This window comes from Sander vitreus, chromosome 7, assembly GCF_031162955.1.
Source record: "Sander vitreus isolate 19-12246 chromosome 7, sanVit1, whole genome shotgun sequence".
In the NCBI taxonomy this organism is placed as follows: Eukaryota; Metazoa; Chordata; class Actinopteri; order Perciformes; family Percidae; genus Sander; species Sander vitreus.
In genome coordinates, this window is record NC_135861.1 from 19,889,452 (window position 1) to 19,915,925 (window position 26,474).

Consider the following 26,474-nt stretch of genomic DNA (forward strand, 5'->3'; position numbering starts at 1 on the left):
ATTTTAATATAGATAAGATCATGATGACATTATTCTATCATGCTTTTATCGAAACCATCATATCTTTCTCCCTAGTGGCATGGTTTGGGTGTGTTCCCAGTTTCCCAGTCCCAGCTGCACCCAACATCCCTGTATGCTAAACAACTACAGCGGATAGCTATGGCTATCAAAGAAGACAGCCTACACCCTCTGAATAGGGAATTCCAGTATCTCCCCTCTGGACGGAGGCTAAAAGTTCCTGGTTACAGAACTACAAGATTTAAAAACTGTTTTGCACCAGCGGCAATCACTCTGTTAAACAGACGATAAAATTATTTGCACAAAACGCACACTTTGGTCATTTACCGTTTTCTATTCCTTTTTATCTATGTTTTACTACCTGTTTTTTATATGTTTTAATGTTTTGTGTGTTGCATGTTATGTTGTGGTCTATAAAGTTTTAATGATGTCCTGCCTCCTAGACTGTAAAACTAGTTTACCTACGGGTACCAATAAAGTAACCTAACCTAAACTAAGTTTGTCGACTTTGTGCAGGACCTCAGGACTTTGCGGTTTTTCCGGTGGAAAGGCCATTCTGATCTGTTGGACATTGTAGTGTTTCTGCAGGATCAGTTGAACAGATATGGCATGCTTCACGGTTATAAGATGATGCATCTGAAATGCGTCCAGGCTGGCTACGTGGTGACTCAAGAGACAACCAGGCAATGTCTGAAAATACTGGATCCCCACGGAGTGCAACTACGGCTCCAGAATCGCCTTCGGCGACGTTTGCATCAAAATCCAGGCCCGAACTTTTTATGGCATGTAGATTCATATGATAAACTCAAACCATATGGGATCTGCATCGATGGATCAATTGACGGGTTTTCACGAATGGTAATATGGCTACATGCATTCTCAAGTAAAAATAGCCACACTACTACCAAACAACCCTACTACTAACCCTAAACCCTTGTGTTGTCTTCCCGTCAACCATGAAAACAAACACTTTTGTTGTCCCTATCTCAATGTTTTAGCTGCTTTTTTCCAAGTATTTATTTCAAAATTGATATCGCTTTATCTGACATTTTGTTATTTTTTTTTCGAGGTGTTGTCACTTTTTCAATGTTTTTTTTTTTTTATGTTGTGGATGCTTTTTCCGAAGTTTTTGACATTTTCTCCTGGTGTTTTTGACAGGGGGTTTTTTCATTGTTTTTGTTGCTTTTCCCAAAATTTTGTCGTATTATTTTTTTTACATTTTCGGCGCTTAATTCACCATGCCATATTTTCTAATATAAAAAACGTTGAAAAAGTGATGCGATGTGAGGGACTACCTTGAAACCACAACAAAATTCCAACCTCTGGGTAACACTGACCATTAACACATCAATGTTTGAGAGGCTGTGGCAAATCAGACACTGATAAGAACACAAGTAGACAATTATAAATTAACATGACAGGAATTACATACAGTGCATCTGGAAAGTATTCCCAGCGCTTCACTTTTTCCGTGGCCTACTGACAACTAGATATGCCACCTTCCAGGTGTTTAAAATTATCTCATAATTATGAGATCTTCTCCCAAAATTACGAGATCAGAATCTCGTAATTACGAGATCTTTTCTCAAAATTATGAGTTATTTTTTCAATATTACGAGATAAGGTGTCTAAATTTTTATTTTCTATGGTGAATGTAATACGCTTCCGTAGACTTGTTCAGGTGATTTTCAGTTCCTATTTATTATTCAGTGTTCCAATACTCACTAAATTAGCTACAGTTTATTTATCAGAAAATATATTACAGTTTCTCTTAAAAGTGCTCCAATGTTGAAATTGCATTTTTAAGACTGCAGGACACAGATCATAAATACTGTCAATACTTCCGTCTCCTTAAGATACCTCAACAAATAGGAACGGTTCAGAAACATTTCACAAGGTATTTGTGAAATGTAGCAAAAGACTAACTCTTTAAGAGATGTTGCTCTTCTCCCATTAAATTAGCATTCTGTACAACATAAAATGTCAATACGTTTTATTATAGATTTGTGTTCTATAATTCAGCAGCTCATAGAGCTTGTATAAAACCCTTGATCCCACAAACATTTCATAAATAAATAGAACAAAATAGATTACAAGACATTTTCCACAATTTCCATTTACCCACACATTCATTGCTGCCTGTCTTCATTAGAAATTCATAGTGAAAAATCACAAAAGCAACATTGCAAGTTTTACTTTATATATTGGCGTGCCAGAGACTGACAATAAACACAGAAAAGTCAATTTAGGGAAACCAAACGAACCATAATTGGAAATGAAGGCCATTTCCAGTTTCCTGGAGTGTAATTATCCTCCTGTAAGCTAGATGTTTAAAGTTTTGAAAGTTATTAGTTTTACCCAAGGCATTTCATTAGCTTTAACTCTCGCCTGAAATTAGCTTTGTTTGCTTCTTTGCTGGAGGGTGTAGTGGTAGCTCTTGCATCACTTCTGGTACTCTCTCTTCATTACCTATGTATGAATATATGAGTCAACAGTCAGAATCATTCATTCATACAAATTAAATCTGGTTTAACAGGAAGCTATTCAAAGCAGCAGCCTGTGGCGTATTACAAATCCCACTTTAAAAATTGAGCCTGTAGTGACATTATCCTAGTTTCATCCTTCCCCTGACCCAAAGTAAAACTTAGTGCCACATAAAGACGAACAAATACAAAAGTGAAGAGAAAAATTGAAAAGGTGCTGGAGTATTGGATCACACAGAAAATGTCCCTATCGGCTTCATTGCCGTCTTCCCTTCAGACCTAAACCTTTATGTAACAAACACTTGGGAAAAGATTTACAGAAAAAAAAAAAGACAAAAAAAGACAAAACAAAAAAATAACAATATGACATTTATATGAGAAATATCATTTCACAGATTTTTTCTTTTTTGCTTCATTTAGTGTTAGAATTTTCTAATTTATTTTTACTGTGATTTGACACATGCCAGCCCACTTTGTGTACTAAAAATGCTGTGGGCACTGACTGAGAATTCTCTGTCACATAAAGTTGGTGGCAGGTGAAGAAACAAGAAGTGCACGTGACTGACACTGAAAAGAGGGCTTACACACAAAGCGTTTGTTCAGTTCAAAGAAGTTCTGCTTCATCATCGTCATCCTCAGAGCCTGAGGGTCCCTGGCGAACTTCTTCGTACCACTTGTTGGTCAGGGTCTTCATTTGGATTCGGCCATGTAACAAGTCCTGTGAGACACACATTACACACACAAACTGGCACATCAGCTCACTTGCAAGAATAAAGGAACATAGAGAAATATTGACTATATATAATTATGAACAGGTCAAGGTGAAGACAAAAATAACACATTAACAAAAAGTAGCCCTGGCCTGCAGCAAAATCCAATTTGACGAAGCTTTCTCTGAGAGATGCTGATTTAACATAAAATATCTTAGTGGTGTATTTTTGGCCGAGTTTAAAAAATGTCCCCATGCCTTTTATTTTATAATGTATGACTTTTGCACTAGCAATTTGGGAGGAAATGGCTGTAAATCATAATTACAAGGGCTACTACACAAGATGTGATATTTAACTCATTACCAATGGTATACAGTGTGTACCCTTCAGCAGAGGTTTGACAATCACCATTTCAGTTGAGGTGACTACAATATATTTTTTAAAGTTGCAAAACGACAAACTATGGGGGAAATTTACTTAGCCTACTGTAAATTATTATTATTATTATTATTATTCTGCTTTTATTGTGAATAAGTAATAGGAAATGCAATGTGTCACCAAGTAAGCAGAGCTTCATTAGCGGTGCTATTCTGAAGAATAAAAACAGGTCTAATTTATCAGATATGGACATAGTCTGTGCTTTCAGGGTTTCTGCAGGTTTCAACAAATCAAATAAAAAAGACTTTTTAAGACCTTTATGAATGGAATTTAAAACCTATATCACGACATTAACGTACAACAAATGCAGAGTCACAAAAGTACTTGCAAAGTAAATGAATGTATTCAAATTGACTACATAACATACAGAGAATTATACTTGGACTATCAAAAGAAAAAACTACACCACAAAAAAAAAGCATTTCAATGAGCATTAGAGGTAGCGTTACATGGAAATTATTTAAGTTTCAATTTAAGACTTTTTAAGGCCTAAAATTTAGATTTTTAAATTTTAGACTTTTTAAGACCCTGCGGAAACCCTGGGTCAGCCAATCTGATTTTAATATTACAGGGAAGAATAGTAGAAACAGCCACAGTGAGCTGAAAAAGGCTGCAGGCAACAGGCTCTCACTGTGGTTTGTCACCAGTACACCTGGAACATGTCATCACGGTAAATAACTTTACCTTGCGACCAAGATTTTACACCTGCTTATCCCAGACGTTACATCTCAGAGGCATTGTCCTCTGCCACAGTGGTCGGTCAGCAGTGATAAATTAGGTGCAGCATATTTAGAAATTGACATTCCTTGTTCCCATATTTTGTGCCTTTTAAAAAGGAAAAACCTTTAAAAACATATTGCATGAGCCCAAACATGCAAGGTACAGCAAAGCTGCTTCTCATTTATTTAGCCTGTGCAAAACCTCAGTGCAGTCATTTAGTCCTTGAGTGCCTAAAACGGGGCAACAAATACTTAAGTATCCCTGTATAGCTTCAAAAATTAGGAACAAACTGAATCCCCACCTCTGACAGTCTCAACAATAACAATTACGAGCTTCACCAAATTGGTATTTACAGCACGGTTGTGTATTGTGAAGCACTTCTGTTTATTGGACGTTAAACACAAGTACTGAAAGCAAACCAGTATGACTGGAAAACAATGAAATATGTTTAAGGGATTGTGACTAAAGCCCAGGTGTCTTAGAGAATTTCTGTCTCCCTCTCTTACCTCTTGGGTGAGCCTGCGAGTGAAGAAGGGGTTAAGGTATTTAGCATCGAGCCACATAAAGCCCTTCAGATCTTGTCTCTGGTAGATATGAGCCTCGTACTCCTCCTCTGTTAGTTCTGATAGGTGCTCTGACTCAATGGTATTACCCTGGAGAGAAAGGAGAAGGAGCAGTGTGAGGGGCAGTCAGATGAATAGATACAAAGAACTGAAAGGAGAGGGCCCAACAAATGAGGCAGGGGTGAAAGAGATGGAGGAGAGGAAGGTCAGTGCAGGGAAAAGTCAAAGTTACAGGAGAGCAAGGAGGGGGATGGAGTTGAGGGCACACAGAATGACCAGAGATGTGGGGGAAAGAGCAGAGGGCGCAAAGAGAGACGTATAAAATATGTGTCAATCCATTCTGAACTGTATATTATATCTTATTGTATATTCTGGTGTATCTGGGAAATGTATTGTTAGGGTTTATTTGTGCTTTTCTAAGTGTTGCTGTTACTGAGTGTGCATCTCTGTGATGACAGTGGTTTGCTCCCTGCTGATTCAGTGTCTTTCACACAAACCACAAGCAACCCTTTGATGATTTTCCCTCTAAAGAGAACAGTAAGGATCTGAAGGCAGACGAGAGGATGGCGCAGCTATTACCAATGCAGCCAACAAGCTCGCTGTGTGAGCATCTACAGATCAAAGTGGAATCTAAGTGCTTCATCATTACCATTTTCTCTGTCTTGCTGAGATTGATGTCTTTCTTGCTCTTACGCCTCGACTGGCTTTCCTCAATGTCCATGATGCGAATGAGTGGCATGGTCCCGCCCCCCATGAGGAGGATGGTAAAGAGAACGATGATGATGGTGGTGGTACCAATTAGCTGACGTTTCTCAATCGGCTCCAGGCCCAGATGAAGGCTCAAAGCGTAGGGTATAGCACCTCGCAAACCTACCAGACAAAGAAAAAGACAAAGGAATGGGACTATGAAATGGCTACATGAGAACACACGTACTTGAAAATGTTTATCCGCAGAAACATTGTAAATATTATTAAAATGTACATTTACTTATATTATATAATGTAAAACTTAAATCTGGACACTAGTATGCTTAATATGTTTTAATTGCTTGTTTTTTTAAATATATGCATATAGCAATTTATTTCATTAAGGATGAATCTGCCAGTTGTTTTTTTCTGTTGATTGATTAATCGTTTTGTCCAAAAAATGTCAGAAAATAGTAAAAAATGCTCATTTAACAAATGTCCCAAAATGTAGACAAGTCAGTTTACTTCCATACAGTATGACATAGAAAAGCAGCACATTTTCACATTTGAGAAGCTGGAATCAGAGAATGTTTACTTGCTAAATGACAACAAAAAACAATCGATTATCAAAACAGTTTAATTTCCTGCTGATCGACTTATCAATTAATCGACTAGCTCTATTTGTTACTACTTTCATTTGCACCCAAACACATGCACACTATGTAAGGGCAATGATCAAGGCTTGGACGCTAGCAAAGAGCTGACTGTAACACATTCTTGTGACACATCAGACTTAGGGCCCTATCTTGCACCCGGCGCAGCACAAAGCCCGACGCAAGTGTCTTTGCTAGTTTAAGAACGACGCAGTTGTCAATTTCCCGTCCAGCGCCCACGTCGTTTAAATAGCAAATGCACCTGCGCCCATGGGCGTGCTGGTCTTACAGGGAGGTGTGTTCAGGTGCATTATTGGCGTATTGCTATCTTGAGGCAGCGGGAAGTGATCGCGCCATTGACCAACAAAAACCTGGTCTAAAGTCAATAATGCAGCATTTCATTGTTATTTTAACAACGCATTGGTAAAATGCGCACACACACTATGCTTGTTACACACACAGGGACGCACAGCAGCACACACACCTGCAAAATATTAAAAATATTACAATGTAAAATAGTATTATTGTCTGTTATCTATATATTTTATATTACATGCTATTATGGTTACTGAAGCTTTCACTTCACGCACGAGCAGATCAGTTTCTTCGGCTGAAAATCTCTCCTTCCTGCTTAGCAAATCCGCCATTATAATAGCAATGTGCTAAGGTACAAATACACCTGGCTTTTAAAGGGAATGGGAGATGACACTCTGATTGGTTTATTGCATGTTATGCCCAAAACACAACTATGATTAATTAAGACACTAAGTACAACCCTATGGAACCATGCGTCTGGCACACGGACTCTTTTTTTCCGGTGTTAAACTAGCAAAAGTGGATTCGTACACGCCCTAAACGCTCCTGCACCAGGTGCTTCACGCTGTGCACTTAGATCGTTAAAATAGGGCCCAGAGGGTTCACTGTATCATCTCACCACTAAACCACATGATGAACATCATTTTGGGTGTGATCTTGTGGTCTCTGAAAAAGTTCAGCAGGAATGTCAGAGGGAAGATGTTTACTGCACGGCCGAGAAGAACCAGGACCTACGGAGAGAACAACAGCAGTCACAATGACAATCATGGGGAAAAAAATGGAAATGATCACCATGAGTTAAATCGACATTCAGATAACATTTTTTTTTTTAAATGCAAGAGCCCTTACTATGCACCAGATGACGAAAGATAATTCAAACTTATGAGGGAAGCTGAAGATGGAGAGACCAAGGAAGGCAAACACACATGTCTCTGGAGAGAAAAATGAAAAGAAATTGTGTTGAGAATTGATTGTTAAGTAAAAAACAAAAAAGGAAAAGAAGATGGGATTCACTGACCACACATGAAGGCCATTGTGCGCAGTGTCTGCTGCATGAGGATCTGGGTGACAGGAGACAAGTTGTGATGGGTGTAGTGCGACATCACAATTCCCGCAAACAGGATGGACATTATTCCTGTAGGTGAAGAGAAAGAATGGCATTAAAAAAAAGTCCTATAGAAGTAAATAAAAATCTTCTTTGGCATGCATCAATGAGTATGTGCCTGTGTATGTGTGTACCCACCAGACAGTTTGATGCCTTCTGCCAGGCCATAGGGCAGGTACGCAAAGATGATCATCATACCAAACTCCAGTGAAGGAGTCTTCCTCAGATCAAAGTGTTTTAGAAACTAATCAGTGAGTTAGGGAATTTAAATAAGATGACAAACCCACATGAGTTTACAGTTCACTCACACACACACACACACACACACACACACACACACACATACACAGTCCGGATACAAGAGCCGAGATGAGTCCAGTGAGGGTTCCCAGAGCAGCAGAACCAAAAAACATTTTAAGGAAATAACCCATTGCTTGCCAAAACGTCTCCCAGCCTGTTACCATGGAGTTGTCTGAGCGGGAAAAGCCCTCCGCCGTGCTGAAAGACAAAAGAAGAAAAAAAAGACAAATGAAGCCACATTTTACATTTACACATCCTGTGTTGTAATACCTCTATCTGACCCTAGATGGCAGAAAAGCTCCACCATTGAATCCTAAAAGTGCACAATATTAGAGTGCGTGAAGAGTTGTAATCCTGCCATCAAACTTCTGTTTGCTAAACAGAGGTCAGCTGTATTGTATTACCCCAGCAACTTAACAGGAATTTATTGTGACAACTGGCAACAATAATTTGTTTTTGAATGTCAAATGTGCATCTTAAAAGAGTAGCGTGAGTTTTGGCACACCTAGACACATTGACATTTAAACATTGATGCAAAAAGCATCTGAGCTACCAAATTCTCTCACTTAATTTGTTCTTTGGACTTAAATTATTTTCCCTCAACTAAGTTTATCATCATATGTGCATCTGTATGTTTTATAAATAGACTGCATTTATGTAATGCATGTCTACCTTACCAGACAAAGCGCTTTTCATTCACCCATTTAAACACACATTCATACACCAATGGTGGCAGAGCTGACATGCAAGGCTCTGGCTTGCCCATCGGGAGCAACTTAGGGTTCAGTGTCTTGCTCATTGTAGACAGGAGAAGCCCGGGATCGAACCGCCAATCTTTGATTAAATGACGACTTGCACTACATCCTCCACAATCTAGTCAATTGTACAATTTAAATCCTTTTTATAATAACAGTCATCCAGACAAACAGTCAGGCAACACAGTGCAATTAATAATCAGTTTGTAATGCTTATTAACAACCTCCCAAGCAAAGGCATTAGCTGCGTGGCTGTAATAAACGACTGGGCCAAACTGTAATAAGTAGCTTTCTAAGAAAGCCAGTCTGAGAGGTGCTAACAACAAGCAAACTGCCAGGCCTGTTCAGCCTATCCATTATTCATGCTTTCATTTACTCTACCGGGGCATGCAGACACTTGAGATCACTTTGCACATTTAGCTGGTTGTGAGTAGGAGAGATAAGGCAGCCACAAAGTGAGTAAAAAAACTGCAGATAGGATGACGGTAATGCAGACAAACAAGGGAATTCTGCCAACTGTCTGTTTCCGTCAAACTTGTCTGTCAAGAATTTGTATGTTGGCGTGTCCTGTTTGTTGATACAGGACAATGCCCCTAAACAATTCTAAGAGAGTGATACTTTAAATAGACGATCCCCTATGACTACAGTAGATTCCATGACACTTGTACCACATATGGGCAGCAAAACATATAGGCAGCAAATTAACTTTCCCCCCCCCCCCCCCCATTACTGGAAGTTTCTGGTATGACATAGATACTATGAAAACATTCCAACAAAAATCCTCATCTGTGAATGTCCTCCACATTTGTCAGATCACCATTTTAAGTCCCAGCTTTTGGAATTCACATTTAGCATCCTATAAATTTGAAACCATGAGGGGGAAGAGAAGGTGGACTATTGCACACAATGTTATTGCAAGTTATTAATAACTTCAGCTACTTGGAACGCTGCCTTCTCATTTTTTGACCCGCCTGTGAGTCGACTCGCGCATCACTACTGCGTGTAGTCCCGCCACGGTGGCTGTCCCTTTCACACAGACGTGAGTTCAGCTCTGTGACTATACCTCTACTGCTGTACCTTTCATACAGATGGTGGTGCGGAATAAAGGTGCAACCGTCCCACTTTGAACAGGCTGTGTGAACTGGCGATAGACTAATCAGAAAAAAAGCAGGTTGGATTGAATGGTTGGAAGACACCTGACTACACCCCAACTGCATTTTACAATGGAATCACAGGAAACGGTGTGTCGCTGTTTAAACTGGTCTTTGTGCTTTTACTGTGTTCTTTCTATGTTTTTGTTATTTTTGATTGTACAGCACTTTGGTCAACTGTTATTGGTTCATTTGTGTGTGTGTGTGTGTGTGTGTGTGTGTGTGTGTGTGTGTGTGTGTGTGTGTGTGCGTGTAGCAGCAGGTGAGGAAATTAAGATAACAATTTGTTTTTACTGAAAACCATGGCCATGTCTTAATCGTTAAGAATTGATTTTGGCTCCAAGTAATTCTTGAGAGACTGCGTTACGGAAGTTTTGAGTTACAGAAAGGTAAACCGAATTGTAAATACAATGTTTGTCTAATTTTTAGAACAGAGTATATAGAAAGTATATTGGTGTCACAGATGCCTTCTTCCACGAAAGGACATCTATTAGAGACGTCAGTCAGTGTGCATGTAAGCCTGATTGTATGTGTGTCTCTGTGTATGCATTTTGGACAGCAGCTGTGCTGTATGTTTAAGCCTTTTTTATAAAATCTAAGTGCACATAGTCCTTTGGGTGGCTAGTGGGTGAAAATCTGTGTAAGCATCGTTCATGGGCAAATGTAAATGTGCTAATGTTGTCCCGCGGAGGATAAACTAGCCCTGACGGAGTGGATAGAGACTTACTTTGTGAGGACAATGGAGACGGCGTCGTTAAGGATGCTCTCACCGAACACCAGCATGTTGAGGACCGGGTCCACGTTGAGGGCGTTAAAGATGGCGATGGTAGCTACAGGGTCTACAGCGGAGATCAGTGAGCCAAAGGCAAAGCTACAGCAAAGGAGTGAAAATTAGTTATATAGTAGTTATAAGACACTTTTACAGCCATTAACATACTTGGAGAAATTAGAAACTACTACAACAAAGGGGCACAGCATAGCTAATTTGTGTATGTAGGTCAGAGGGAGGCAGACAGGAAATGTGTCACAAATAGGGCTGGGCACCAAACGTCGATACTTTTATGGCACCCGGAAAAAAATACCCGGATCCTATGATCCTAAGCTTATCTGTCCTCTCTGCATATTGACACAGAGTGGCGCTCTGACACACACACACACACACACACACACACACGTAGGGCTGGGCAATGTATCAATATTATATCGATATCGTGATATGAGACTGGATATCGTCTTAGATTTTGGATATCGTAATATGACAAGTAGTGTTGTCATTCCTGGTTTTAATGGCTGGATTACAGTAAAGTGATGTACTTTTTAAACTTACCAGACTGTTATATCTTTTCTATTATTTGCCTTTACCCACTTAGTCACATTAATGATGATTATTTATTAAAAATCTCATTGTGTAAATATTTTTTTGTAAGCACCAATTGTCTCCCCTACAATATCGATATCGAGGTATTTGATCAACAATATCGTGAGATTAGATTTTTTTCCATATCGCCCAGCTCTACACACGCGCACGCATGTGCGGACAGAGTAAACTACGCCGGCTCTGCCGTTTTGTCACAGTCAGTCACAGTGAGTCACGGCAATGCCGATAGAGTGGTTTCAAGTGCGGTTACAGTTTTTCAAAACTTCACGCAGACAGCGCTTGCTGCGATATGATATTAATGGCGAGCCGAAAGCGGTCGCGGTGCTGCTGTTTTACACTTCTTCTGAGACAAGCAGGCACAACAGTGGTTTCTGTGCCCTGATGACTGACTGACTGACAGGCTGAGGTTGCAAGGAAAGGCAACTTTATTTCTACAGCACCTTTCAGCAACAAGGCATTTCAATTACATTCCTTTGCACATAAGTTAGTTTTCCATTAGTTCAATGTTAACAAAGATGCAGTCACCAAGTTTATTGTTAAAGGTTTGCAGTTTGCACTAAAAAGTCTTTGTTGTTTACATTCCTTTACATTTTAGTTAGTTCAATATTAGCCTGTACACAATGTCATTTGTTTATTTATTATTTATAATATGTTCATGTTGGTCAAAAAGGTTTCTCTTTTTTTGTTAATTTTTAAAGTTGGGATTGATACCAATCCTGACTGGCGCACCCTTATCCACAAGCACAACCAGTGTTATCAATGTTACTCTGAGTGAGCAGTGTTACCAGAATGTTTTAATTTTGATAACTGTTTTGATTCACAATTAAGGTGGAAAATAAAAGTTTTGTGTTCAATGTATTTTTGTTGATGTTGAAATAGATTTTAAAACACATGGTATTGAAGAAGTATCGTTAAGGAACCGGCATCAAAACGGAGGTATCGAAATTGGCACCGGATCGAAAAATTTTGAACAATGCCCAGCCCTAGTCACAAACAAGGAAGCACGTGTTCACTAAGGTGGCACAATCATACAAATTGTTACTTTAATAATTGCCACGATTTTTTAAGAATACATACATCCTGTCCCAGAATATTAGGGCTCATCTTAATTTGGCTAAGATTTCACAATGCATTCAAGAGTTATGACAGTCGGTGTCAAATAGACCACACCTGCAATGATATGGTAAAAAAAAGTCTAGGAAAGCACTATGAAACTAAAATTATTTTTTAATGAACTGTATAGTTTTTTTGTTGAGTTGTTTTTATCAAAAGGCACAATCTTTTTCACTCCTTCAATGAATTAATTTGTGTGTGTTGTGTAACTTGTGCAAGTAAATAAACAAACTAAAACTAAATCAATTACGTTTTTCAGGGCATCTCTGGCTGGATTATCCTACTGTCTGGAACTCACTAATAGTTCAACTGTTACGTTTCCGAGGGCTTGGTTCTTAAAGTGGATTGAAGATGTCAGTGGGTGATGCTATTATTATTATTATGATATACTAATATCCAATTTCCCTATAAGTCATTTTGGACACAAATAGTGTTTTTCTATGCTAGTTAGAGTTAAACACTCATACTCACCTATCAGTCATAGACATCTTATAAATTACATCAGCCTGAGAAAAAAAAACATACCAAGACACAGACACACACATTGTTAAGAGTTGCAACACAGAGATCTGGTTATGTCGACATCCGTAGCGCAAGAAATATTCTGAACAATTAAGAAATAATGGAGGCCTACACCTCTCTGTATTAACAAGCTGTTCCAGGAAAGTCAAAAAGGAACTATTTCATTGTGACATGTAAACAAGTTCACCCTGCTTTACTGAACAGGCCCTGGCAATGCCAGAGTTACTGACAGATACTATGACAATCCTCACCTGCCCAAGGAAATAGATACCTCCTCCGACTATGAAGGCAGAGATAGTTGTGCCGATCACAGCAAAGAGAGTAATGGAGCCAATATTCTGGAAGAAGTTACCCTGAACATACATGAACACACGCTTAAGTATTGATGGGGTTTAGTAGCATGACATTTTAAGTTACATTGGGTTACATAACATGTAGCAAGCATTAAAATGAAAAGTAGGGCACAGTACAGGTACAGCGAAACTAGGCATAGTTTTGCTGTAAGTAATGGAGTAGACATGTATCTATAAATAATCTAATAAATGATGAAATGTTATGAGCCACCTTTTTGAATTTGCCAATTCCTTTTAAACCTAAGTTATGATAATATATGACAATTGTGACAATACAGAAAAAACTTGACAGAAAGAAGAGCTGCTTATGCTATAATGCTTTCATGTCATAGAAAGCCTGAGCAAACTTAAAATCTGCTTAGGTCCCAGTTCTTTTATTGACTTAATTTACTGCATATTGTCAAGATGTTGCTATGAAACTTGCTCTGCACATTTGGATATTGTTACTTTTTTAAACTGTAAACTAAGAAAAAAATGTTTAAAAAAAAAAAAAACCTTACCATACCTTATGTAGAGAGTATCCAGATTCAAAGATGATGGGAGGCAGGAGCAAAAGGAAGAACATGTTGGGTCGGAACATTTCCTCCTCCTTTTAGAGTAGGACAGACACAAAGTTACATACAATCGACAGTAAAACAGTAGCAGTGATCCGGTAACAGACAAGTCATTCTAAACTTGGCTTGCAGTTGCACACTGACTAACAAATTAACAATTGTAACAAATTGTAGTGGTAAAGGAAAAAAATGCCAAGTCCAACTAGCTGGGAGCTGCGAGTACATTCAGAAATCCTTCAGATTGAATAAATTACAAAGTACAATCAACAGGAAACATGTAAATTGAAAAAAATACTTATTTCCAAAGAGATTAGTTTGATACACATTCTGTCATGTTTTACCATCTTGATGCTAAAACAGTGCTAATGCTAATCAGTGCCGTCACATATTTTATTGATATTGAGAGATATATATATATATACACTGATGAAGGCCGGTTCAGTGATCATCAGCTGACTAAATTCTTAGACATAAAAGGAAGGGAAAGGATGATCACACACACACACACACACACACACACACACACACAGAGAAATCATTGTTGCTTCTCAGCTAAATGGGCCTCCAATATCAGGCGTAGGCATCATGTGGCCATGCATTACGCTCTGGCTGCCAATGTGTCTGTGCATGATGTGCCATGTGTTCTTTTTGTGTGTGTGTGTGTGTGTGTGTGTGTGTGTGTGTGTGTGTGTGTGTGTGTGTGTGTGTTCTGTGCATAATCTATGTTAGTAATGTAAAAGTCAATACACGGTATGCATTAGTGAATGTTCATAGGGAAGATCTATTTCCGGGCCGTGGTTGACCCTGCAGTTGTGTCTGTCAGGAAGATAGAAGAGGGAAGACCCATATTTACTCCATCCAATCAACAATCCATTTTTGACAGCTGGTAGAGCTGACTCTCGATCCCAATAACCCCACAAGAAGATGGATATGAAGACAATTACTACCTAAAAGTATCTAATTTTTTTCTCTAAATATTACAGAGATATGATTTGCTATAAGTTAGCAATTAACTGCTGAGAGGTGAGCATGATTTACTTTCCTCTGACAGGCACAGTTTTAATCTACAATTACCCATTATTTGACATATAATGCAAAGTTTTAATTAACTATTCAAAAGGAAGGACAGTGCTGACAATTTATCAAAACCATGATGACATGACTAGTTCATAATCTTCTAAATTAATCTGTTTTTCCCATCTAACCAATTAAATAGGGCTGTTACCCAAAGAAGCATGATGTGATTGGAAAATGAGATGAGACAATACCACAGCACATCATTTAAAGACCGTGCACCGACTTCTGGCTGTAAGGATGTTAACTTTGGCTTTAATGCTACGACACCGATTAATGGTACGACTTGACGACACCGACCTACACTATTGGGGCAACAAATAGGTCAGGAATAGAGGACAGCCTATATAGAATGTATGCTGGAGTAAAAGGCTATGCTCCTGCTTACTTTGTACGATTATTCATTTAAATTTCAGGAAAATTAGGCCAACAAGGACTGCTCCCAGATTACCACTTTTCTTGACATTTATCTCTGGCTAAACTTTACCCTTCAGGACAGATGAAAGGTCAGGAATGAATATTAACATCTGATACACAAGAAGCTATACCATGCATGCACTACAATGTGACATCTTCAGCTGTACTCCTGCATGTATGCACGCATGCTCATGTTTCCCTGCCACATATAGTGATGTCTACTGGAGTGACTGAAGCAAACACAGACCTGCATATACTACTTTAAATAAGCAGATAAAAGGCTAATATTAGTAGGGCTGCAATTAAGGGTTACAATTATTGTCAATGAATCTGTTGATTACTTTTTTGATTAACTGATTAATCATTCAGTTAACAAAAAGTCAAATACAATTTCGTCAATTTACAATATAAAACAAAACAAAAACCAGCAAATCATCACATTTGAGAAGTTCAAACCATCACATCTCTGGTCTGGAATGTTTGCTTAATGAATGACTAAAATGATTATTCAATTATCAAAATTGTTGGGGATTTAATTACTGTTGACTGACTAATCGATTCTGCACTAGATTTAAGGATATTTAATGCTAATTTAATGCACTAGATTGACCTGGTCCTGAAACCATGAGTAAAGATGTGGCCTGAGAAGGCATTATGAGATTTCAGGCATGCGGATATTGATAGACATATATATAATATATGTGGTAAGAGAAGAAAAGATGAAACGGATAAAACCAGAGAGCATAGAAGAGGGAAGTGCTGATACAGAGCTTGAACTAAATGAGAAAAGATGAATGGCAAAGATGAAGGGAGCACAGAAACAGAGATAACAGAAAAAATATGAGCAGGAACGATGGAGAGACCACATGGGAAAAAGGCCCCTGAAACCACAATTAAAAATGTTCTCCCTGTGTCGCTCTTTCCCCAGCGTGGGAAAGATCTATTAAAAGGATGTGCTGCCCTTTGAGGCTTAAAACACACCACTGCAGCCACTGAGGAGAATAAGGCAACATAATACAGTACAGAGAGAAAACTAAATTATTATCTGGAGTACACTGTAGATGCAAATATACACACCTATGTATCCCTCTCTGTGCTTTGCCTAGGAGACAAATTGCTGCTGCATGTTACTTCTTACCAGCATGCTATTTCTTCTTCAATCTGTGTCAGAGCACAGGGGAGAGATGGGCAGATGAGAGAAAAGGAGAAGCAGTGAACAGTCCCAGAAAAGCACATAAGGGAAAGCTTCTCTTTATATGCTGGATTGTAGGGAGAGGACTGGAGATAGAGGGGTTGGTAACAAAAAGCAGTTTGGTGGTTAAAGGCAAGGGTAAAGCCAGTGATGACAGGATGCTGCTGCCTGAGGGGGTTGTATACCCTTGGTGGTTTTGTGGGGCAGTCCTGGAGGCTTGCTAGATTAGCCAAGTGCGCCATCTTTAGAAACATGCGAGTTGGAAGAGAAGCACCAGCATTAAAAGATGACGCATCCAGTTCAAACCTGCAAAATGAGCTAGTGATTGAAAAAAGACAGATGCATTCCGTTGACTGTGGTGGTAAAATATGGATGTGTGAGTAAGTGCACTATATGCACAATTTCAAAAGAGTTGCAGTTGAAAAAAATAATGCTGACAGAATCACAGTTTTTCCACCGGCTGTGTTGCTCACTGAACAGGTTACATGGTGCATCCTGCTCTTAGGGGCTTTCTCAAAAACAAATAGGTCAGACATAATGGATTTGCATCAAGGCCTGGGTTTTTTTGAAGTCTCCAAAGACTTAGACAAAGACAAACCACTTAGCATATCCATGCCCCTGCAAAGAAGCTGCTGTATATCACATTGTAACTTCATTACACTCTACTGAGACTGTTTTTATCAAACTGTGTAGTGATAACAGGTCATGAAGCCACTGCCTGCTATATGTGGTCAGATGAGCAGGTCTGCTTGATGTGAGACACAGAGATAGCAGTCTAGAGATTCACAGGACATGGGGAAACTGGGGAAAGGGGCTCTGGTTACTAGTAGTGCGCCGATGACTCAGCAACACCCAGGGGCCACCAGGCTAAAAAACAATGGGCCCCAGTGTGCAAGAAACATTGACACAACCTGTCCTCTTTTCTCCCCTCTCCCTCACTCTGCATCTTTTGTGAATTTCTCTCATTCACTGGCAGAGAACAAGGAATGTTAATTGAAGGCTGTGAGAACCAGGAGAAAAATGGAGGGCTCATCGGGACACAGTGGGGAAAGATAGCAAAGAATGGTGTGCTTCACTATGGCTAGGTAACAGAGTGGAGATGGAGAGATACGAGTTGTGACAAAAACAGTGGCCAGGAAATGAATGACTGAGCAAAAAGAATGGCACAGAAAGACAGATGGAAATCTACAGCACAGAGAGGAGAGATGCTTGTTTATTGGGTTGGTATTGGGTGGGGAGTTCCCAGAGAATTTGCTGTAGGATAAGTGCATCATGTACGAACTCGAAAAAGTGGTTACATCCTATAGGCTTGATGTATTATGTTTTCAATAAGCAAACACTTGAGCAATGCAAACGTTTGTCCTCCACACTCTAAATTGCAGTTAACACCAAGATTGCAGTGGGTGTAGCTCTTTCATTTATGGATGTGAAGCAACTACAGTCAGGTCCATAAATATTGGGACATCGACACAATTCTAATCTTTTTGGCTCTATACACCACCACAATGGAGTTGAAATGAAACGAACAAGATGTGCTTTAACTGCAGACTTTCAGCTTTAATTTGAGGGTATTTACATCCAAATCAGGTGAACGGTGTAGGAATTACAACAGTTTGTATATGTGCCTCCCACTTTCTAAGGGACCAAAAGTAATGGGACAATTGGCTGCTCAGCTGTTCCATGGCCAGGTGTGTGTTATTCCCTCATTATCCCATTTACAAGGAGCAGATAAAAGGTCCAGAGTTCATTTCAAGTGTGCTATTTGCATTTGGAATCTGTTGCTGTCAACTCTCAATATGAGATCCAAAGAGCTGTCACTATCAGTGAAGCAAGCCATCATTAGGCTGAAAAATCTAAACAAACCCATCAGAGAGATAGCAAAAACATTAGGTGTGGCCAAATCAACTGTTTGGAACATTCTTAAAAAGAAAGAACGCACCGGTGAGCTCAGCAACACCAAAAAGACCCGGAAGACCACGGAAAACAACTGTGGTGGATGACCGAAGAATACTTTCCCTGGTGAAGAAAAACACCCTTCACAACAGTTGGCCAGATCAAGAACACTCTCCAGGTGGTAGGTGTATGTGTGTCAAAGTCAACAATCAAGAGAAGACTTCACCAGAGTGAATACAGAGGGTTCACTACAAGATGTAAACCATTGGTGAGCCTCAAAAACAGGAAGGCCAGATTAGAATTTGCCAAACAACATCTAAAAAAACCTTCACATTTCTGGAACAACATCCTATGGACAGATGAGACAAAGATCAACTTGTACCAGAGTGATGGGAAGAGAAGAGTATGGAGAAGAAAAGGAACTGCTCATGATCCAAAGCATACCACCTCATCAGTGAAGTATGGTGGTGGTAGTGTCATGGCGTGGGCATGTATGGCTGCCAATGGAACTGGTTCTCTTGTATTTATTAATGATGTGACTGCTGACAAAAGCAGCAGGATGAATTCTGAAGTGTTTCGGGCAATATTATCTGCTCATATTCAGCCAAATGCTTCAGAACTCATTGGACGGTGCTTCACAGTGCAGATGGACAATGACCCGAAGCATACTGCGAAAGCAACCAAAGAGTTTTTTAAGGGAAAGAAGTGGAATGTTATGCAATGGCCAAGTCAATCACCTGACCTGAATCTGATTGAGCATGCATTTCACTTGCTGAAGACAAAACTGAAGGGAAAATGCCCCAAGAACAAGCAGGAACTGAAGACAGTTGCAGTAGAGGCCTGGCAGAGCATCACCAGGGATGAAACCCAGCGTCTGGTGATGTCTATGCGTTCCAAACTTCAGGCTGTAATTGAATGCAAAGGATTTGCAACCAAGTATTAAAAAGTGAAAGTTTGATTTATGATTGTTAATCTGTCCCATTACTTTTGGTCCCTTAAAAAGTGGGAGGCACATATACAAACTGTTGTAATTCCTACACCGTTCACCTGATTTGGATGTAAATACCCTCAAATTAAAGCTGAAAGTCTGCAGTTAAAGCACATCTTGTTCGTTTCATTTCAACTCCATTGTGGTGGTGTATAGAGCCAAAAAGATTAGAATTGTGTCGATGTCCCAATATTTATGGACCTGACTGTATGTCATGCATTGCATATGTGTTCATGTGTTTGTTTAAGTGTGTGGTGGGTGGAGGAATGTGGCTGTATGAATTAAACCAAACTTAGCACCTATAACTGTGTGTTAATTGAGACAAAAGACAACAAAAATTGTAGCCAGTGAAGAGCTGTGAAGCGGGGTGTGAAACTATACCTTCCAGTTGGCCAGTTCCTGGAACTCAATGATCTTAATGAAGCCTCCCATTAGAATTCCTGGAGAGATTGAGGAGAAACGAAAAACAATACCACTGTTTAAATATTTTACTACTTCATATGAATATTTTAATACAACTAGAATACAGATGGAGTGGGAACCTGTGGCAAAGTGCTATTTTAGTGGTTAAAACAAATGGAAGCCTGGCAAATGTCCACCATAGTTCAGGAAAGAATTAGATATGAAGAGTGTAAAAGGGCTATTGTCGTAGTTTTGTTGTAGGGAAAGTCCCCTTGGGCCTTCAGTTCTCTTGTTACACAGCCCAGCAGAACATTAATTAAAAGGTTGAGGAAAACAAAAATATGTATAAAGAGCAGAGAAAGAGAGAGAGATAAGATGGAAAAAGGAAGAACGCATTGTGTAAGACCCAGACATATGTGGGCAGATTGAAGGGGTTTATTGCAGAAGAAAACACACAATCGGTAAATGAGAGAGAGGAAGTGATGAGGGAGGAAGAGCAGCCCTTCCTAATTTGTAAGCAACAAGCTTTGTCTCACATGAAGCTCAGGAAAGAGGAAAAGGCCTTCAGGGTCAAGTCAGATTGTGTGTCAGTTGAGTTTGAGTAAGTGTAACGGCACAAACGTAAAAAATGGAGAGGAAGTAGAATTAATCTAAAGTGACCTCCCACAAGAACTAAAACAAATCTTTTTACAACAAAGCACTTCCTAAATCTTGGATAAGGCTGCCAGTGATACCAATGGGTTAGCCGATAACACTTTATAATAACCATCATTAATAGATGGTAAATTGATAGTTAATTAATCTTTAGTTAATTGTCATTTAACTGTTAGCAAACAGTAATTTTACTGTTAACAAACAATTAAATTATAATTAATAATGTTTACTAATTATTAGTAGTGATGTAAATTAACAGTTTATTGTAACACACATTATATCCCTCATTTACTATATTAGGTATCGGTTAATGATTAAAAAATGTTTGTAAACCTTTAAGAAACCATTTTTAAATCATCTATAAACATTACATCGATAGATGGACCAGATATTCCTAACACTTTGTTGAGGGTTACTAGTTGGTAAACAGATGACTATAATACCTTGTTAAATAGTTAATAAATACTTTGTAAACCATCTGTAAACATTATTTCGATTAGATAGTTAATACTTTGTCAGTGGTTACTAGTTGGTTTGTAAACTGTCTGTAAACAGTGGCTGGATGGTTATTATAAAGTTGCAACATATAAAATAATTATATATATATATATATATATATACACTTAGCACAAAAAGTAAGGAAATTTGTGTTTGGTAGATTATTTCTCTGTGGTAACAATGCTTTTTGGCAATGAATCTTATACCGTTGGAAAGCCTGTTTTGTTCCCATTCAAATGGTGCCCCATTTGTAAGGAACATGCATTTGTGGGATGAGCAGCAGCACTGAGTATGTGGGTTGCGCCCATGAACAATTTGCCAAATCTTCTCTGCCAATGCCAAAATTCTGCCATTGACTCGTTTGGTGTTTGGTGGATTAGATGATTGAAGTTTGAAGAAACAAGACATATTGGCAATTGATTCATTTCACAAACAGGAGCCTCAGTAGCGTGTGGAAGAACCATACACAGCCACAACCGCCTGGCACCTCCTCCTCATGCTGGTCACACACTGCTGTGGGATGGCATCCCATTCTTCAACCAGCATTTGTCGCAAGTCAGCTAACGTGGTTGTGTTGGTCACTCTGGCACGAACAGCACGCCCAAGCTGATCCCACAAGTGTTGAACGGGGTTGAGATAAGGACTGCTGGCAGGCCATTCCATCCTCTCCACTCCCACATTCTGGAGGTAGTCTCTGATAAACCCCGCCCTGTGGGGGCGAGCGTTGTCATCTTGGAGGATAGAGTTCGGTCCCAGACTGTGGAGATATGGTATAGCCACTGATTGCAGAATCAGGTACCTGATTGTCAGCACCTGGGGGTACCAGAAGCTCAAAACAAGAGTTAATAGCAACAGCAAAGAAAAGCTGTTTGGCATTGACAGAGACGATTTGGCAAATTTTTCATGGGTGCAACCCACATACTCAGCTCTGCTGCTAATCCCACAAATGCATATGGTGCCCATATATATATATATATATATATATATATAATTATTTTATATGTTGCAACTTTATAATAACCATCCAGACACATGTTTATAGACAGTTTACAAAACAACTAGTAACCCTCAACAAAGTGTTAGGAATATCTCGTCCATCTATCGATGTAATGTTTATAGATGTTTTAAAAATGGTTTCTTAAAGGTTTACAAACATTTTTTAATCATTACCCGATACCTAATATAGTAAATGAGGGATATAATGTGTGTAACAATAAACTGTTAGTAAACATTAGTAATTATAATTTAATTGTTTGTTAACAGTAAAATGACTGTTTGCTAACAGTTAAATGACAATTAACTAAAGATTAATTAACTGTCAATTTACCATCTAGTAATGATGGTTATTATAAAGTGTTACCGGTTAGCCTTTACTCATCGTAAAAGACACACATTTGACTAAGACGTAAGTTATTTTAGTACTGTAACCTTACAGTGGTTTCAATCCACAGCTGGACACACACAAATGGGCAATCATTTTAAGAATTTTCTATGACATACAATATGTGCAAGAGAGAAAACACAAGGAAGAGTGGCTGGAGTAAAAGATGTAAATTATGAGAACAGATCAACTTTCAAATACATTTTTTGATTGCTCTTAAGAGTGGCGTGTTCGGGAAAACGCCCAAATCAGTCTCAACATAAGTTTGCTGTACTAAAACTTTCCCTGCTTTGAAAACAAGATTTCCTAGAGAGCTCTTAAATACAGAAACATTGAACACTCCTAGACCCAGTCTGTGCAGAGTAACACGTTCCATAAGAAGTACTCACCAAGGGACACGACAGCCACACTCTCTGGGAGAAAATGCAGTTTGAACTTGATAAGCAGGTGCACCAATATGATGCAGATACCTGGGGTGAGATGAGAGAAAAGAACACTGAATGAATATTTAGGACAAATACATCCATGTCCCAAACATCATGTCACACCAACTTAGATCAGCCCAAAATAGCCCCCACATCATATAGTGTTAAGATCATTTCTCTGGCTGCTTTCCTTCACACAAACTACTGTAGACTGGACAGGGATGTCTGAATAAAAATTCATATAGATCTAACTTTATTTCCTCTCATTGAAAGTCTAAATGGATACTTTAATTCACATCATACTAGTCTATGAAAAAATGTTATGCAAATGAGTTCAAATACAGTTGCTTGACATAAATATGCGTACAAAGCATTTGCTTGACATTTAAAATTAGAGTTCTGAGACTGTACAATAAAGATAATTGCCCACAATTAAAACATCAAATTAGGTTAAAGACAGTACGATAGACAACCATGTACAGTATATCAATGTGCTGAATCGGCGCATACGCATATTAGCATGATTATGACGACAAACTCCAAGGCCATAATGAAGTAAACATATGGCAGAAATGCAGTGCAGCAAATGAGATGGTCATAAGACACAGTGTATGCAACACTGAAGCCAGCAGAAGTGGGTTCATCAAAGCTGGACTGTTTTGTCGTAAGGGACATAGGTTCAATTTAGGCCTAATTAAAGCACATAAGGTACATAACGTTAGTATGGTTTCCCAGAAGTGCTTTTTAGAACTAATGTTTGGTTTCTTTATTTTACTCTGAGGTGGGCTCTCATTTATTGATCTATACCATCTCAGTCAAACCACTGATGAGATGGTATTAACTTCAGAAGACAAATGACTAATGATTTTCTGCATGTTGTGCTTCCTGCAAGCAATAAAACGTTTGCTATGTGAAACATTTGGTTCAAGACTAAGTAACGTGTCTACAAAGTGAATTAGTCTAATTGGTAACCTTATGCTAACCTGACTCCGCCAGATGGATTTGCTCGGCATACTTTCCGTTGGATAACTTTTGGGAAGGGGCGAAAATACTGGTTAGCTGATTGGATAAACCATCTGTCTATCACCACCTATGTTGGTGATAGACGGGCCAAATCAACCAATCAGATCGATATATCAAACTCTTGCCGAAACCAGTTGGGAGAAGAGCAAAAACATCTTTTCCTCCGAGAAAAGCCTCCAGTAGCATAGCTACGCTCATCTCATCCGTGGAAGCCGCCATGTTGTTTAGACTGAACAAGCGCTTCTTGTTGCGTCACACCTAAACCCGCCTCAAAATCAACGCTGATTGGTCGGTCGTTTGGCGAACGGCTCAAAATTTTTCTTGTCTCGAGATGCCAGACTGATCTGCGAGTGGAAAACTGGAGCTCGCGAGATCAGGACGGTCTCACAAGGCTAACCTTATGCATGATTTATGCCAAATTGTTGGTAGTACACTTACAGTGGTAAGCCTGTGACTCAACCTTCAGTGAACTAAAGTGCATAATGGGCACTTCTGAAGAAGCTCTTTGTGAACTTACACATACTGTATTGATACTTAACCACATCCTTTGCTTTATCTACTTCCTTCATCCTGAATCACCACCCACTGATTTAATGAATTGCTAAAGTGGTTGTGTATTTTCCCTCCATTATTAGCTGTATGAGGTCTAAGTTATGTATATTGCGTAAACCACAGTGATCATATTTGCCATTGTGGATATATTTCCATCTTCCTTGCTATCCTGTATGCTCAGAAGGACACTAGACTAGATTTCTCTTGCAAAACAATGTGCGTGAGGATAAAAACTGTGAGCATGCTGACAGTTACAGATACTCAGCGATGCAGCAACAGAGAGACTACCAACCAATAACCAGCAGGCTGAAGAATATGGTCAACCCGCTAGACTGCTCTTCTTCCTGGGCTTTGACCCCTGTCTGTACAGGCAGAATGGGCTTGGCGGTTGGGGGTGCTGGGGTCGTTGGCTTCACAGCAGGTGTTGTAGAGTGGAGGGTCTCGTTGCCGTAGTTATCGGTGTCATTGGACTTGCTGGAAGGAGACAGGAGAAAAAGCATGTTGGCGTGATGTATACAATTAATCTATATAGATCAATAAAGATATGGCTTTGGATTCCATATACATCACAAGTCATTCAAATCACTTTTTTTGAAGCATTCATGGAGAGGTTGTACGGTCTATATCTGTATCTATATTGCTATGTGTATAATTTGGTATGTTTAATTTTGTATGTTTTCAAACTCTGTTGAACAATATAGTGTTAAATTGAAGAGCAGAGATACCCCTCCTAAACTTTAATATTATTATTGAGGTGCAATTAGTGTAAACCAGTAAATTTGGAATGTTACAACTAACGTTACTTCATTTGAACCTTAACGTTACTTACTTTAATCATAAGGGTTATAATAACCTGACTACACTAGAGACTCAAAAGAAAGGGCCTTAGAAAAGTGTGATTAAGTAGAGGCAGGGGTTTGTTTATAGCTAGCTAGTTAGCTAGCTAGCTATCTATATCTCTCAAGCCAAAATGTATCATTTTATACCACCTGTTTTTGTGTCGTGTCTTTAGTTGTTCGTTAACGTTAGCTAGATTGCGGTAACGTCACATTGGAAACCGGTTAGAAACATTACAAACAAGCTATCGCTAGCTAGCTAGCTACAATATTGGGCTAAGTTACTCCAAAGTGAGAGCACTCAAACCTGACAGACTGTCCATCCTTCTGTGGGCCGATTGAATCGTGTCCATCTTCTTTTGTATTTTTTACTAAAGTTTGCTGGTTTTCATCATGAGCATGGTGCACATCCCCTCCGTCGTCATCTCTCTCATGCAGGTCCAACGAATTTTCCCTCTCGGCTCGCTCTGGCGCGCACGGATTAACAAATAACAGCAAAAAGGACAGCAACACAACTTTATGGTTAACACCTTGCATTCTCAAACCAGTGCATTTAACCCCAAAAACAACGTTTTGTAATTAAAAAGACTGGAAGTTCCATGTCGACAGCTCAATACATCTGTTGACATCACAACTCCATTTCCTGGTAAAGGTTTTTTTTTAGGGAGTTGTAGTCTTTACTTTGCATAAATGACCTGAGAGTCTAGCAAAGACACAAACGCACGCATTTTGATAAAACCATTGTCAAACAAATATATATGTTTCTGTCAAAGTGGATAAGATTCTACTTTTAATAGTATAAATGAAGTGTCGATGGTTCACAGTAAACCCTGGTGCACTCGATTTCCCATAAGCCATTGTAGTGTAGCGTCACCCGTCCACCTGCTGTTTTAGGGATACTGTAGTTTTATTGTAACCTGCATTAGTTGCAAATTACCTGGAGATGTAAAACACACACACAAACACACACACACACACACACACACATATATATATATATATATATATATATATATATATATATATATATATATATATATATGTAAATGAATGACAAATGAATGACAAAAATAATAAATATTAGTGGAAAAGTGTGTATCCCCTACATCTTCAATATGAAGACATGCATTAATAAGTAGGCCACTGCAAGTTCATCATACACTTACAGTATATTCGGTCGGTGGCCATTAGGCCTACAGCTTTCATAGGACCTCTACACTTTTGCAGTGTCGGGTCTTGCTTCATAAATGCCCTACACATATTATAGGCCTAACCTCACGCTGGAAAATAGGCCTACAACATCCCTGCAATAAATCCTACA

At 39.0% G+C, this 26,474-nt stretch overlaps 2 protein-coding genes across 2 annotated transcripts in view; one reads left to right on the plus strand and one right to left on the minus strand.

The window, feature by feature from the left end:
• Nucleotides 1-1,996: 1,996 nt before the first annotated feature.
• Nucleotides 1,997-25,806, minus strand: slc9a8 (solute carrier family 9 member 8). The gene is made up of 16 exons (XM_078255177.1): nucleotides 25,461-25,806; nucleotides 24,610-24,791; nucleotides 22,707-22,787; nucleotides 19,764-19,822; nucleotides 13,770-13,853; nucleotides 13,163-13,264; nucleotides 12,861-12,895; nucleotides 10,626-10,769; nucleotides 8,052-8,190; nucleotides 7,831-7,936; nucleotides 7,606-7,722; nucleotides 7,437-7,519; nucleotides 7,207-7,318; nucleotides 5,582-5,802; nucleotides 4,876-5,022; nucleotides 1,997-3,219 (listed from the first exon to the last, which is right to left on the minus strand). The coding sequence occupies exons 1-16, from the start codon at nucleotides 25,688-25,690 to the stop codon at nucleotides 3,106-3,108; spliced, it is 1,956 nt and encodes a 651-aa protein (XP_078111303.1). The 5' UTR covers nucleotides 25,691-25,806; the 3' UTR covers nucleotides 1,997-3,105.
• b4galt5 (UDP-Gal:betaGlcNAc beta 1,4- galactosyltransferase, polypeptide 5) overlaps nucleotides 9,806-26,474 on the plus strand; it is a 48,102-nt gene continuing 31,433 nt past the window's right edge. Inside the window, exon 1 of the mRNA XM_078255180.1 lies at nucleotides 9,806-9,988. The gene's annotated coding sequence lies outside the window, so the exon portion shown is untranslated. The remainder of the gene's footprint in view (nucleotides 9,989-26,474) is intronic.

Excerpts from the sequence above, each read along its gene's own strand:
- slc9a8 (XM_078255177.1), bottom strand. The coding sequence starts at position 25,690 with ATGCAAGGTGTTAACCATAAAGTTGTGTTGCTGTCCTTTTTGCTGTTA. Across the intron at positions 13,265-13,769 it reads CTGGATACTCTCTACATAAG|GGTAACTTCTTCCAGAATAT; the intron begins GTATGGTAAGGT and ends ATGTATGTTCAG. Across the intron at positions 7,723-7,830 it reads AGAAGGCATCAAACTGTCTG|GAATAATGTCCATCCTGTTT; the intron begins GTGGGTACACAC and ends CTTCACCTACAG.